Source organism: Pteropus medius, unplaced genomic scaffold, assembly GCF_902729225.1.
Source record: "Pteropus medius unplaced genomic scaffold, Ma_sr-lr_union100, whole genome shotgun sequence".
Lineage (NCBI taxonomy): Eukaryota > Metazoa > Chordata > Mammalia > Chiroptera > Pteropodidae > Pteropus > Pteropus medius.
This window is the reverse complement of record NW_024351729.1, coordinates 11,044,406-11,059,828: the sequence shown is the minus strand read 5'-3', so window position 1 is coordinate 11,059,828 and position 15,423 is coordinate 11,044,406. Positions and strand designations below refer to the sequence as shown.

The window sequence follows — 15,423 nt, the reverse complement described above, 5'->3', positions numbered from 1 at the left end:
AAGAAAAGAAAAGGATATTAAATGAACAAATAAAGAGATGTTCGACTTCAATAGGAAATGGGGAAATGCAAATTAAAATAGTGAAATACTACCTCGCACTCTTCGGATTGGCAAAAATGAAAAAATTTGACAATATTCTAAAACAATTGAATCCACTGATCAATCCTAACACCACAAAAAGATGTTGTATGTAGATTGCAACAACTAAGTACACAGAATCTATGAAGTATTCTTGCAAAATACTTTTATGAAGATTAAATCTTCATTTAGTCAAGCCTCTAGATCTAAGTTTACAGGAAATACAGGAGATAGAAGAACATGTTAAACTACACCACAGAGAGAGAATCAGCAAAATCCAGAATATGGCAAACTCTACAAAACAAACTACCTGGGGAAAAACAGGAGGGAAATTTCTAGATGAATAGAAATTTAAGAGATATAGTAACCAAATGTAATCTGTGAAATTTGTTTGGATGTGAATTTGAACAAACCTATGGAAAAAGAATTATGAAATAAGTGGAGAAATGTGAACATTAGACATTTAGAAATTACTGTTAATTCTTTTAAAGTTGATAATGGGATTCTCATTATGTATTTAAAGAGTACTTACCTTTTAGAGATATAAACTTTAGTAATTATAGATGAAAATAATATGATAGCTGGAATTTGCTATAATATCATCTTAGTGGTGGGAAATGAGAAAGTGGATAGGGGCATATAGTAGGCAAGATTGAGCATATGCTGATACTTGTAGAAGCTGGATGATGGATACATGGACTCATAGGATTTCATACATTATTACCTCTACTTTGATATACATATGAAAACTTCCACAATATAAAGATTTTGGAAAGTCTGACAATGGTTAAGGAATAAGGTAAATGTGGGAAAGGAAATTCCCATACATTGATGAAAGGAGTAAAAATTGCTATACGTCGTCAATCTTTTACATTCATTTCTTTATCTAAACAGCTCAAAAAACAAAATTTGGGGAACTCAGTTGGCTGCAAAACCTGACCTGAACTTTCTGAGCCTATTTACAATCTTAATTTATTCTTCTTAGTGTGATCATCTGTAAAGTATTACTATATTTGATCATGTATTATTGTCTATAGAATACTTCCTGTAAGTATTTTGTAATATTACCATATTATAGTACCCAAATACAGAATTCTAAAATATATCTAGCCAAAAAAAATTTAGAGAAGAGATTCTGGATCTGTACAACCACTTTAGTGAGCAATTTGAGTGAATCCTGTAAAGATGAAATGGGAATATTTTACAGCTCAGCAATTCCACTTTTAACACATACTCCAGAAAACTAATTACATCCTTTCTATAAAAAACATATATTGTGGAGGCCTGGCTATTGCATTCTTTGTAATATTTAAAAGATGGAAAGAAACTAAATTACTGTTAGAAAAATAACTGTGGTTTGATCATATGCTGGAATGTTATAATAATTCAACTGAATTAACTAGGATCTATAAGTAACAATATGGATAGATTTCAAAAAATAAGGGTGAGTGAAAATTTTACATAATATCTACAGTTCACTATGTATATTTTTAAATATTCAAAATAATAAACTACATTATTATAAATACAAATATGTATGGTAAAGTATAAAAGCACAGACTGGAGATATACACACCAAATTCATGTAGTGGCTGCCTATGAAGAGTTAAGAAGGGGATTAAAACTAGGGTTGGGGGAAATGCTTCATTTCTTTTACAGAATACTGATAAACCTGGGCAGAAGGAGTTACATTTATCTTATTTTCCTCTAAGTATTTCTCTTTACCCTCAGAGGTTCAGGATGAGGCTACAACTCTTCCAGCTGAATCAGTACCCGCATAGTCCTGAAATAAATCACTTGTTTTTAGGTTTTATGTACTCTGACTAGTCTTAGGGTGAATCTCTGGGAATTTTTTGAAACTCTATCATTTTAGTAAACACTAGCCCAGTGTTTGAAAATACACGTGTATATAATACACCTAAGAACCTTAAAATCGAGAACCTTGCTATTAGAATTCTATATAATAATTCCTGATTTTATACAAATTCTATACAATAACTCCAGAGTTATAAGCGATATAAAATGGACACAAATTTGTCCCACAAGACAAATCAAGAGAGCAAGAGAGGACACCTGTATTGGATGAAGAAAAAAATAAAAACCAAGATCTATACATATTTGAAATAATAAAATTGCTTATTGTTTAATTTGTATTAAGACTATCTGGAGTTTCAATAGTTTTATTTTCTATTTCCAGCATAATATCTAAAGAGAGAATGATTTAATATGTTAAAATGCAATTTTACAACATAAAATGATTGGTTATATTTACTATAAGTTTTCTTTTCAGTTTAACATAAGTTTTTGTCAATTAACATTTAGTTGTCATCTACCAAAAAGAAAATGTATCACCTTAGGAAAACCACATTTTCACAATGGATCATGGCTACTGATGAGCTTTTAAATAATTCTTTTAAAAAGTACCTGCATTGACAAATGGGATTCCATCATATGGGACATACTGGGATTTCCACATCAAACGTGAAGCTGGCTTGGCTGGGCTAGGAGATTGGCGGGTTCCCCAAACACTCTGTGTTTCCTGCTTGTGAAATGTTAAGACACTTTCTAATTCAGTCTCACTTACACAGTAGCCACGGTATGAATCTCCAATTTTCTGCATGTAGTAAAAATTAAATAACAAAATTATTAGCAAATATGTTTCATTGTACAAATAATTTAATGAGGTAGTTGTCCAAGATGAAAGACTCATCAGCTCTCAAAAAAGAATGTTGTTTCTCCCCTCAGATCAATGGTCTATTACAACCAGTGGGTCTGATCTGAATTCAACCAGCTTCATCAAATAAATATTGTCTAGGTATTTGTTAGAGAATGCCAAACTCACTGCCACACTCTCTTATCAAACCCTTGTTTGAGAGAAATTATATTTAGGGAAGATAGCTTGAAGAACATATCGTTTCCAGATATTTAAAATTCTACTCTTGTATCCAACCAGATAGGCATAAAACTAGCCACAAAATACTGATTCCCTATGGGGCTTCTTTACTGAAATTGATTTTGATAGGATGCCATGAGTCTATCTGAACATCTGAAAACTGGGATGGTATCTCGTATAAAAATGTCAAAGAATTTGCTCCTTACAACGATTCTTTTTATGAAGATCCTTCTTTGAGAGAAATTCCTGTCTGACCTTAGTACCAAAAATAGTTAATGGTTTTTTTTAATTTTATAGAAATCAGCATAATTACTTTTATCAAATGGACACAGAATTTAGTAACTAACTAGGTTTCCCTTTTTGAATGTGCTTAGATAATAGACAAGAGTGTGTATGTCTACATATATACACACACACACACACACATACACATTGACATACATATTGTTCATTAAGATACACATTTCTAACTTCTATTTTATGGTTCCATTCTTGTTAATCTTTATTCTTTCACTCCACTTTTAACTTCCACCTTGCTATTTTATGTATTTTTGTAAGCTGTCTTAAATTCTTTCCGAAATAAAGCAAGGTATAAATAAATCATGTAAATAAATTGATATTATTTTCGCACAACCATGTGAGTATCCCTCACCTAGAACAGAAGCTTTTCCTATACCAACAGAGAAAATTGTTAAATGTGATCTCTTACACTGAAATGCATAGACACCCAGAAATGACTCCATGTGTGTTTCTCTCTTAGAGAAAATAAAAGTAGAGATGTGGGAGCAGGGATTTTGTACCTCCTCATTAGACTAAATATTTTACCTTGCAAGAATACATTTAATGAAGGAAGGTAACAAAATACTGTTGTGGCTGTACTTTTGGCATAATAAAAGATGATGTAATGCCAAAAAATTCATTATCTACAATTTTCCCTACAATTAATGAAAATGCCTATGTTTAATTACTAATTTTCTTCTAGTCTAGATATTTCTTCATCAAAATACCCATTACAAATAGAAGTAGGAACATAAAGTTTAGCTATAACATTTTATATAAATAAAATTAATATAGTATATAATGTTGTCAATAAAAAGAAAAATTCAGAATTAGTAAAATATAATCAGGCCTATGGCAGGAAATAAAAGTTAAATACAGTATTAAAATTTAACTAATACATCTTGATCAAATCTAAAATATGCCTATAGAAGAACATCACTAAATGGAAATTCAAAAAGTAAAAAAGGATTATTAAATGATATTTTGAACAAAATGCAGAAAATATTCTTCAGCCACTAACCAAAAGTTTTTCACTATCAATATAGCTTAGGAGAGAAGAAAAAATACTTCATTGGTAGACATTATTCAGTCTGTAGGGCAGTTTTAACTAGTCTCTTACAAGATGTATATTAGGTAAGCCATACAATGCATCATGGTTGTAAAAAATGGTGCTTTGGCCACATAATTGCTAATGTGTTAATATCCACAGGATTAGCTGAAGTTTATAACAATGATTTAAAAACCCTCATCAAACAATAACAATAGTAACTTTGGGAAACAACTAGAAAAACTATAACTAACAAAAACTGTGGAAAAAAATGTTACCATATACACATAGGACTTAGAAAAGCATCAACAGTGATAATGTCCTAACAAATGCAATACATTGCATCATTAGATTTTGTTATTAGAAATTTTCTTAAAATATTAAAGCTGAAGTAATGTTTTTCTTTCCCATATTTTTAAGATTTGTTTTAAAAAGTGAAGCATTTTAAGAGTTAAATACTTATTACATCATGTATGGTTTATATATGGAGATGTTATATAATAATGAACAGGCCAAGCTAGTAAATAATTAAAATCAGTAATGATAATGAATACTAAAGGATTTAAAAAGATAAATAAGTAAAAGCTGAAATAGCCATTTGACTATTTATAGAAAAGATATGTAGGACTTACACTGAGATTTGAAGAATAGTTAGAAAGGTAAGTAGAAGAAAAAATACATATTAATAAATGGAGCTAAAAATGAATGAAAGCAGAGATAAAGGAAGATTCTGAAATGTTTGTGGAAGGTAAGACTAGCCTAACAAAAATGAAAAGATGTGTTGGAGGGGTGGCTCCAGAGTGTAGCGGTTAGTACATCTGCTTTACATGCAGAAGGCCCTGGGTTCATGCCTGAGGTGGAGCCAAGGACCACACCCTGGTGCGCCAGACCCTCCAAGTAGGCCAGGTGTGCCAGGTCGGAGTTCCAGTTCTTGGGGGGAGACGGCAACATCCGTAGGTCAGGGGTGGAAGTGGGGGGAGGAATTAAAGAATGGGGGAAAAAAAACTGTGTTTTAATAAAAAAAGGTATGTTGGAGAAAAGCAGGAAATAAAATAGGACAAGATAGGGTGATATCAGATTATGGGAGATCTTGAAAGCTAGCTACAGTAGCTAGATGATATGGTAAAAATAATACTGAACTTAGTGGGCTGTGAAACATCACAATACAATCAATATCTAAAAGCAAGTAGTTTTAGAAAACTATACAGTAAGGACCAGAAATGGAAGAATCAAAAAGATTAGAGGGAAGTCTATTACTATAATTAAGTTCAAGATAATAAAGGTCTATGGAAGAGAAGCCTTCATCCCACCGCACCCCCAAAAGATACTTAAAGGAAAAACTAAAAGAATCAGATAACTACCTGAATATGAGAAAGAAAGAAAGCACTCTAAAACTTTCTGCCTAGGTATTTGTCATTACACAGACAAGGAAGTTAAGAAGTAGAGCTAGTTGTGGTATGGCAAATGATTCCTGTTTATGATACAGTGAATTTGAGGTGAAATCCAAGTAAAGCTTGAAAGATGTAGCTAGAGGTCTGAGATGAGAACAAGGGCAGAATTTAAAAACTGGTGATATTGATTTGGGTTATCATTTTTTATAAAAGTGATAGCTGAAAGTCAAAAAAGTTGATAAGCTCTCCAAGGGATAAAATGTGGAGAAATAAAACAAGGTCAAACAGTGAACCTTAAAGAATTTCCACTGACAATATGAAATGAAATAAGTGCAAGCAAAGAAAAGAAAATGAACGATAAAAAGGTAAAAAATAGAGAAACATGATGGCAAATTTCATAGAAGACAAAGAATTGCAAGAGAAGAAATGATAATGAATTGTAAAGGGATTTATATGATTTCTGCTTTAACAGAGTTTACAGTCTGTGAATAGATGAGATCAGATTTAGCATAAACATGAACAAAATATTACTGATATAGCCTATTTTAATTGTACTCAAAAGTGGACATTTTGGGATGAATTGTAGTTATAATCAAGTGAAAGTTTTTTAACTCACCTCACAGCTCCTGAGACGGCAGGCCCATATAGGTGTGTTAGAAGAAAGTGGCTGCAGAGGAGCCAGAAAGGGTTCTTCAAGAATTCTGGGATAGGGAGAAATGTATATAAATACATATTACAAATTACATACGCAGCATTCAACTACTTTATTCTCTTAGCTAGGGCCAAAGACACTATATTAAGGTCATAATAAGAAATTATAATAATAATGACAGATTGATCTAATGAGTATATTATGATTTTAATGATTACTATTTTAGTAACTGCTAAAGCAAAGATCTGTTTATTTTTCCAAATACCAATAGTTTCAAAAAATTGAAGTATTTTCTATCTTTATCTAAGAGTTCATTTTGTATTCTCATTATATAATCATTTTCATTTATCAAAAACTGAACTAATGAAACATTCAGGTGACTTCTTGAGAATAACATAATATTACGTCAAGTTCTAAGACTAAATGTCATATTGTAGCAATTTAAAAATATTTTCAAAGAACAATTAAAAGAATATGAATATTATAAAAACCATGTCAATATTTTCCTAAATTATTATACAGTATTATTGTAAGACAAAAATGAAAGCTGAAATAGATGTTAACAAAAAACATTTTTAAACACTTTACCACAGAGGAATTAAATGCTTAAAAATATGATGAAACCATTAAAAATTTTGTAAACTAAGATGAATATTTCTTTATTCTAAAAACTCTTAGTGTCAGATGTTTTCAGGTTGCTTCAGAAGATCACAGGCAAATGTCACTAAAAAAAGTAGCACTTTGGACATTTCCTGAATTTCTGATCTTTTCTATAGTTAGCCAGCTTTAGATGTAATAAGTTTAAAAAATGTTTCCATGGCAATATCAAAAGACGAACTCCCTCTCACTGACTCACCTGGTCACTGTCTTTTTGGACAATGTGAGAGATGTTTGTGGATGAAGAATGTAACTACTGTTATTGTCTGCTAGAGCATCCACTTTTACAGTTGGTAAGTTTCTGTCGCTGGGTTTTTCTTCAGAGGCATCTTAACAACAATAACAAGAACAAAGCAACATTAATATCTTGAATAAGACCATGAGAATGTAACTAAAACTCATATATTTGAAATAAAGGGAAAATACACTCTGAAGCTAAAGATAATAAACTTACAATGCTTTATTGAGAATTTCTCTGATAAATTTGTTTACTTTCTAATTATAATACTGAAATTCTGTAATTATGTTTTTGGAACTTAAATTGCACAGTCGGGACATAAGAGTGGTATAAGTAATTGTTATATTAACAGTTTCACAGTATAACAGAAAAATGTAAAACTGACTTTTTGTTCTATACTGTTTATAATATTTTCTGCAAACTATGTTTTTTCTTAAGTTTATTTTATTAATTTGACTATTAACAAAAACATAGAATCATAACACTAAGGTAAAAATATCTACCCTGAATCATTAACTATGAATGAACAACAAAACAGTGTAGCTATGATGTTAGAAAAGAGATTCAAATAGATGGAAAAGCAAGGGAAAGAAAAGGAAGAGAACTAATAGGGATATTAAATAGGTAAAGAAAGAATAAATAAAAAGAAATAGGGACTATGAGTCTCCTTTCTGAATCCAAAGGAACAAAGGAAAGAAAAGCAAAGACAAAAGAATCGTTAAAAAAAGTAAGTCACATGGCTAACAATAATATTAATAAAAATACAAATGTAAAATCTTCTCCAGTGGCTATTAGCACTATATCTTGTTATTGTTGCTGTTATTATTACTGCTATTATAATTAAGAAGAATTTATTTTATGCTCACTGGTCATTTGGGAGGAAGCAAGAGTCAACCAGCTTCACAGAATTCCAAAATGAAATAGACAGCTAACCTAGACAGGAGTTGAAAAATGAACTTGAAATTTATTTGGGCTAAGAAACTTTTTCTAATTATTCAGTTCACAATCTTATCCAAAGAGATCAATTTTACCCTGACTTTTATAAGGTGATTTTCCTAAATATACATTTGTTCTTTAAAACATTCTAAAATCCCCTATATCCCATTATTACTCACCCCGAGGACTGTTCACATCCACAAGCTGCCCCTGAGGTATAATTACTTGTGCCATTCCTGTCTGGGTAGATGGAATAACACGAAGCACCTGTCCATTTTCTGATGGGCTGGCAACTATCATCTTGGAAACATTAAAAAAGAAATTAAATGCATAAGCCTACAATAATTTAACAGAATGACTATTTAGATTATTAAAGACATGTCTACCTCTATAGTTGATACTATTATTTCCCTTATTTTATAGATCAAAACACTGAGATACATAAAAATTTTTTCCAAAGTCTCACAATTGATAAGTGGTGAAGCTAGGATTCAAAACAGGCGCTTTGACCCTATTTCCTATGATCTTAACCACCCATGATCTTTATTTTAATTAGTTTAAAAACAGTGATTTATTACATGTCTAATTAAACAGGATTTATTTTTATATCTCTACATTTATATATATCCTGTCTTGGTCAATAAGGAAAACTAATGAGTCCCAAAAAGTGTATATTTATTGAAATTTTTTTTTTTCAGTTTAACCACTGAACCCATTGCCCCAAATTTAGAGGAATATCAACTTTTGAAAAGGCATCTGAAGTTGAAGAAAAATATTTTAGCCTATTAATTGAAGATACAACTAATATATGAAAATAAGTTTATCCTATATTTCCAGACTTTTTATACACCCTGTAAACTTTATTACCTGACATACTACTTCCTACTGACACAGTTTCACATGAAGTCTGCTGTCCTCAGTTCTCAATAGTGCAAGGAACTCTCCTTAACCATTCTTACCCACTTTCCTAGACTTCCCTTCTGCTAAGTAAAACTTGAAAACATTGCTGATGCCTAACAGAGATTGCATTCCTCCTTTTAAGAGGGTCATTTGAAAAAATTTTAATTTAAGAAAAAGTAAATAAAAAAACCAGCCTCAACAAAGTAGAATGCTTCAAATACAATCATAAACATTTTCTAGAAATTAAGAGTAGGAATTGTTTCCCAGCCTGCAATGTTTACCAAGTTTCTTGTGGGAAAAAAAATATCTTCCCATACTTATCACTTCAGCATGAAAAAGCAACTGTAAACTCTGTTACATTTGTTGAGTGCATACTAAGTGGCAGAACTTTACATGTATTACCTCGTTTAATGTTCATCAAATATATATGAGGTATATATATTTTATATATAAGAAAATTGTCATACAGACATTAAAAGTCATACAAGGTAACACAGCTCCACAGAGGTGAGCTGAAATTCAAACCCAAGCTGTCCAAATCCTTTTAATCACTACTCTGTACTGCTTACCTGTATATGACGATGTTATTTAAACCTTAAAAAAGGCAAAAATAAAACAATACAAAATGGACTTTAAAAGGCAATGGTAATAATAATATTTTTAATATTTTACTCCATATAATGTGCTGTGGTTATTTTTAAACCTAAATAAAACACATATATTTATAATTTACTCAATCATATGAAAAGTTCATAATTAAGACTGATCAGTGGAATGTCCCCTTAATTTTGAAACGATGTTTCCCAAGTACAGTGGAGAAGAGTCTCCTCCATTTTTTCTCCTTCACTTATTCTACCTGGTACCTAAAAAACTATTTTCAATTCATGTAATTTGATAATAATCTTACTTTACCCATTTTAATAAAAAGCTAATTACCTTTCTTCTTTACTATGAAGACAAACATAGCTTTGAAGAGTCATCTGCTGCAATACGTTCTATTTGAGGCAGACCACGGAATTATAAGAAAATCTTGACTGAATATTTACTGGGGTCTTTGTGTACAATGTACCTAATAAATCCAAAATACCATCCCCACTTAACTCTAAAACCTCCACATTCATTTCATATTCACCCCCTACAGAATTTTTACTAGCTCCTTGATAGCTTCTATATAAAAATAATATTTAAAAAAAAAAGGCATCTCTTTCAAAAAGCTCCACTTGATGGGGAATGTTGATAAAGGGGAAGATTATGCATTTGGTAGGGGGACAGGGGATAATGAGAAATCTCTTTATCTTCTCCACAATTCTACTGTGTACTTAAAACTCCTCTAAAGTATAAAGTCTATTAAAATAAACAAAAAAACTCAAAAGTTCCACTAAGTTTATTAGAATATCACCACTTTCTGATCTCTGGTTTTTTGAAGAAATTACTTTCTTACACTCTATGTTTCTTACATTTATTTCCATGCTTCATGCCACATGTTTCCTATTTCATAGTTTTAAATAACCTTCTGATCATCTTCTACCCCACACAATGTTAAATAACCTGTATAATCACTTTGTATAGAAAGTTTACAACAATTACAAAGAGAACTCTTAACTTTTTTTTAGAATCAAACAAATAAACAACCTTAACATCCTTTTTCAGAAAGTTACCCTGTGTAAAATGCTAACCCTTCATATATTTAGACCACTTGACCCTTCTATCAGAACATAGAGACTTTCTAAATGTCCTGAGAGAATCTAGAATAAGTGTCAAATAACAGGAGAGATTGCAAAAGTATTTCATTCTGGACATGAAATATTAAAATGTGTTGGTTCACATCTAGATTATTTGTTGCATATTAATCTCTGCTGGTGATGCAGTATGGTTACAAAAGCCTACTCTTACTTTGCATTTCAGTCCTGAAGCAGACCCAGAAATTTCTTGAGCCTGAACATACACAAAAAGCCTCACTTGTCTACACTTAGCCACATCTCAACCAAATTACTATCAATGCCAGAATTTAGCTGGATTATAAGGGCACAAAAGGACAGAAATTAACTCTAAAATGCTCTAGACTAGAAACAGAAACAAGGATTAATTTTTGGTAAAATGGTTGCTTACCTGTAGTATAATTTATAACTAAAAATATAATTTAAAAAATATTTTTATTATGAAATTAATAAATGTTCATTGTAGAAAATTTTAAAAATACAGGTAAACAAGCGGTAACATTACTCTTCATAATATTACTAATCTAAGTATGTTCCTATTCATCAGAAAGCAAGTTGGAAGTTTTTCTCAGTAATTTCCTCTCTTTAAATCAAAACCATCTCTCATCTATTCAAACTACAAACTTAGTTTGGTCATTAATACTTTTAGTTAACAGTTTAAAGTAGTATTTTCATCATTGTTATTCATATGACATGTATATACCTACAAAGATCAGTCAAGTTATGCTTTATTTCCCTTATACCATTGCTACTTCCACTGCTTTTTCTTTAAGAAAGCACACTAGCACATGGAATGTAAGTCAGGGGTTGAGATAGTGATAAAGCAATAACCTTGAGTTGTACAAAATGTATGTACAAAAAATTAATGTAAGTTACATGTAGACTCTGGTACCTTAGCACTAGTTACTGATTATATTACATTTCCAGCTGATCTCAAAGCACCAGTTTGCCTAGAGAGTGACTGAGGACTATTGGGTTGAAGTACAATTTGTAGTCCTGGAAAGAAATCTTTTGAAATCCTTACATAACTTAAAAGTGAATGCCATGGAAACAGTATTTTTAAAGCAATGTAAGTCAACAGTGTCAAGAAATTAGATCATCTAGTAAGAAAATACAAATATATATTTACAAATGGCAAAAAAAGAAATGGTTATTTATAAAATATACTCACCATTTGTGCATTAGAATCCCCCAATGACTGAAGTTCATATTGAATAGGTTGCCCATTTTGGTCCACTATGTGGAACTGCTCTGCAGAAAGAGTCTGTGCATGAGTCAGGGATCCTGGTATATTCTGTGATGTGAGTGAATTATTTGCTTCATGAGTAGTAAAGGGTAAAATTCTACTGGAACCATTTTGTCCAAAGGAAGGATCTCTGGAGTCCATACAAGCTGGATGCTTTGCAGAAGAACAAAACAAAACACTTCAGTGTTTGTAAAATATGCAAATTTTTTTAAAATGTAGAATGTTTATGATAAAAATGGAAAGACAATCATTTTTCAAATAATTATTCACTTTACATTTTGCAGGAGCTGTCAATTCACAGACTGAATTGCAAGCAGTTCTTAAGTAAAATTGAGTTTTATTGTATTTTATTTCAACTTTACTGAAATAAAATTGTCCATGGAAATGGAACCTACAATGATGACATATTTTTCCTTGTGCATAAATTTTTATGAATATATCATAGGATTAGAGGTAATAAAATGTTAAAATTCTTGAATACATTAAATATAACACTATTCCTTAAGCATAAAAAGTTATTAAAAGGCATGTTGCTTTCCCTTAGGATGGGAAAAAGTTCCCAGTTGAATCTCTACCTCAAATTACCTGAGAATCTGTTTTCGAATCTTCGGAATCATTATGGTTGACTACTAATGAATCATTAGACTGTTCCATGTTGATATCATATTCAATTCCATTTTCTTCTATTATTTAATAGCTGAAAGAGTTTAAATATCTGATCAACTAAAGCACTTAACATTTTTATAGAATGTTTGTCTAAATCTCTCATCTCCCTTACTCCGTTACCCTATACAATTTAGGTTAAATCCTTTCCATTCTATAAATAAGAAAATAATCATTTTTGTTTAATGTCTTGCCAAGGCACCAGAATACATTTGAGGTGGAGCCAAGATTAGTGTTATGTAGTTCCCTCTTCCTGTCTTTAATTACACTCATATACTGGCTTGTTAAGATTGCTGTTACGTGACAGGTACTGTTATATGCTATACCCTTTCAAATACTTCTAAAATGCTCATTTTACAAAGATTTAACAGAAATAAAGCCTTTTATGAGTTAAGCATGCCCTATTGTAGCATTAAACAATTTTAGAAAAGATCTCTTGGTATAGATGGAGATTATATATATAATCATTCCACTTAATATTGTCTTGACAAGCTCCGAAAATGAAGAAATATGTATTTCAAAAAGTTTGAGCCACTTAGGTCTAGTAAAGTGATTTTCAGCCATGGCAATTTTATCTTCTCATACAATTCTTGGCCCTAAAGGATACTTGGCAATGTCTGGAAATATTTTTGGATGTCACAAAAGGAGTAGGAGAGAGTGCTACTGGTATCTAATGGGGAGAAGCTATGGGTACTGTTAAACACCTTATAATGCACAGGACAGCCCCACAACAAAGATGTCAACACTGCTGAGATTCTCAAATCCTGGTATATTATAGTGAATACAGGAGTCTGTATTATCTAAAAAGAATAATGTGTTATGTCTTTAAACTAGTGCAAAATAAAAATGAAACTAGTAAAGAAAACTATTAAAAATTTATAATATAAAATAAACTTCACAGAATCTTTTAAAGACCTCACCCATTTAATTTTATCTTTCAAAAGACAGCATAATTTTTTAAAAATCTTTAAAATTTTATTTTTAAATTAACAAGTATTAAATTGAACTTTTTTGTGTGTGTATAGTTCTATGGATTTTAACACATGTATCCACCACTGCAATCAGGATACATGATAATTCTATCACCCTAAACTCTAAATTAACTTTATACCTTACACTTTAGACTTATTCAGTGGTATATATATTTGAATACATTGAAAACTTATTTTTCTCTGACAGTATCCAAACATACATTTGTAAAATTAACCATTTCATAAATCTACAAGGTTTGCCATTTCATATTTCCAAAACATTAGAACTACTATTCAAATTGTAAAATGTAAATTGTAACAGGCTATAAAATCACTTATTTTTAATATAGAACTATAAAATATCTAAAAATTGTTTCCTCTTTAATGTCTTAAATTATCACTTGTATTCTAATCTATTAGAAAAATTCCAAAAACTTATAGGTATTTCTTAGACTATAAACGGCAATTTTATTTTATAACTTTGTTGTTTTGAATTTTTTACACTATACATGTTACTTAACAATATTTGTTAAAAGGGTTTTAAAAAATAAAAATTTCCTCTAGAGACAATATAGGAGATTAGATACCATTTAAGGCTCTCTAGCTGGAAAACAAAAAAAAAAGTTGATCTTAAATGAAATCTTTATTTTGTGGCTGGGCTCTGCTACAGGAAGTAAAAATCAGAACCCTCTCTCCCCAGAAAAGAAGAAAAGCAAAATCTGTGAGCTAAAACCTAAGTGATGAGCACAAGCAAAGAGAAAAATTTTACCCAAGGCCTATGCTAATATTCATGTTTTGTGGCTGGAAAACTGGGGCTTAGACAAGCAGCTAGTTGGGGAGGAGAATTTAAAACACCCAGGACAAGACTAGGAACCTGAAACATCCTAAACCAATAGTGTGGCCTGGCTTCTAGTAAGAAAAAATGCAAGTATTATTTAGAGGAACACGAACCCAATTAAGACTCTAGATTCCTTTCACATTAAGATCAATCAAATGTAAGTTTACAATCAAATGGTGCCAAAAACACACAGAAATAAACCACCATAAAAGAGAAGTCAGCAGATTTAGAAACCCCCTAAAGACTTCAAACATTGAACCCATGTGATACTGAATATAAAACAAATAAAAAAATGAATCACAGGAATAAGCAGGAACAAAAGACTATCAAAAGACATTTAACTTGAAAAAGAACCAAACAGAACTTTCAGAAATGAGAAACATAACTACTGAAATTTAAAAGTCAATGAATAAAATTAAGTAGAAGATTAGATGCAGAAGAATTACTAAATTGCAAGACAGATTTAAAAAATTACCCAGAGATTTTCAGTCAAGATGGTGGAGTAGGGAAACATTGTGCTTGCCTCCTCTCATGACCACATAAAAATAACTAAACTACAGAACCACCATCATTCAGAATCGCCTGACGTCTAGCTGAGCAGAAGTCCTACAAATAAGGATGCAAAGAAGCCACGTCAAGATTGGTAAGAGGGGCAGAGATAAGGAGCAGGCTGGTCCCATACCCACATGTGACAGTTAAAAATCAGGAGGGTCATTTAGGCTTTGAGGGGTCCAAGCCCCACATCATGCTACCCAGCCAGGGTTCCAGTACCCTCCTCACCCTGCATGCATATGCGGGCAGCTGCCATATCTGAGTCTCCATCAACCTAACACTGGTCGCCCTGCCTTGGTGATTCTGAGACCCCACCCCACCCCACCACACCAAACCTGTGGGCCCATCCGAGCCCCTTCTAGT

At 31.5% G+C, this 15,423-nt stretch overlaps 1 protein-coding gene across 9 annotated transcripts in view; it reads right to left on the bottom strand.

Annotated features, from left to right (window-relative positions):
* Positions 1–15,423, bottom strand: part of CARF (calcium responsive transcription factor) — a 73,015-nt gene that overhangs the window by 42,855 nt on the left and 14,737 nt on the right. For 6 of the 9 annotated variants that reach the window (XR_005648999.1, XR_005648997.1, XR_005649000.1 and 3 more), the window contains 6 exons: positions 12,622–12,733; positions 11,962–12,189; positions 8,352–8,472; positions 7,198–7,327; positions 6,306–6,390; positions 2,503–2,692 (listed from right to left, as the gene is read on the bottom strand). Coding sequence is in view for 1 of the 9 variants with exons in the window: in XM_039844474.1 (XP_039700408.1) it covers positions 2,503–2,692; positions 6,306–6,390; positions 7,198–7,327; positions 8,352–8,472; positions 11,962–12,189; positions 12,622–12,690 (823 nt within the window). In the remaining 8 variants the exon portion in view is untranslated. Of the gene's footprint in view, positions 1–2,502; positions 2,693–6,305; positions 6,391–7,197; positions 7,328–8,102; positions 8,170–8,351; positions 8,473–11,961; positions 12,190–12,621; positions 12,734–15,423 lie in introns of those variants that run through there. The other 3 variants (XR_005649002.1, XR_005649003.1, XR_005649005.1) reach the window with 3 other exon arrangements.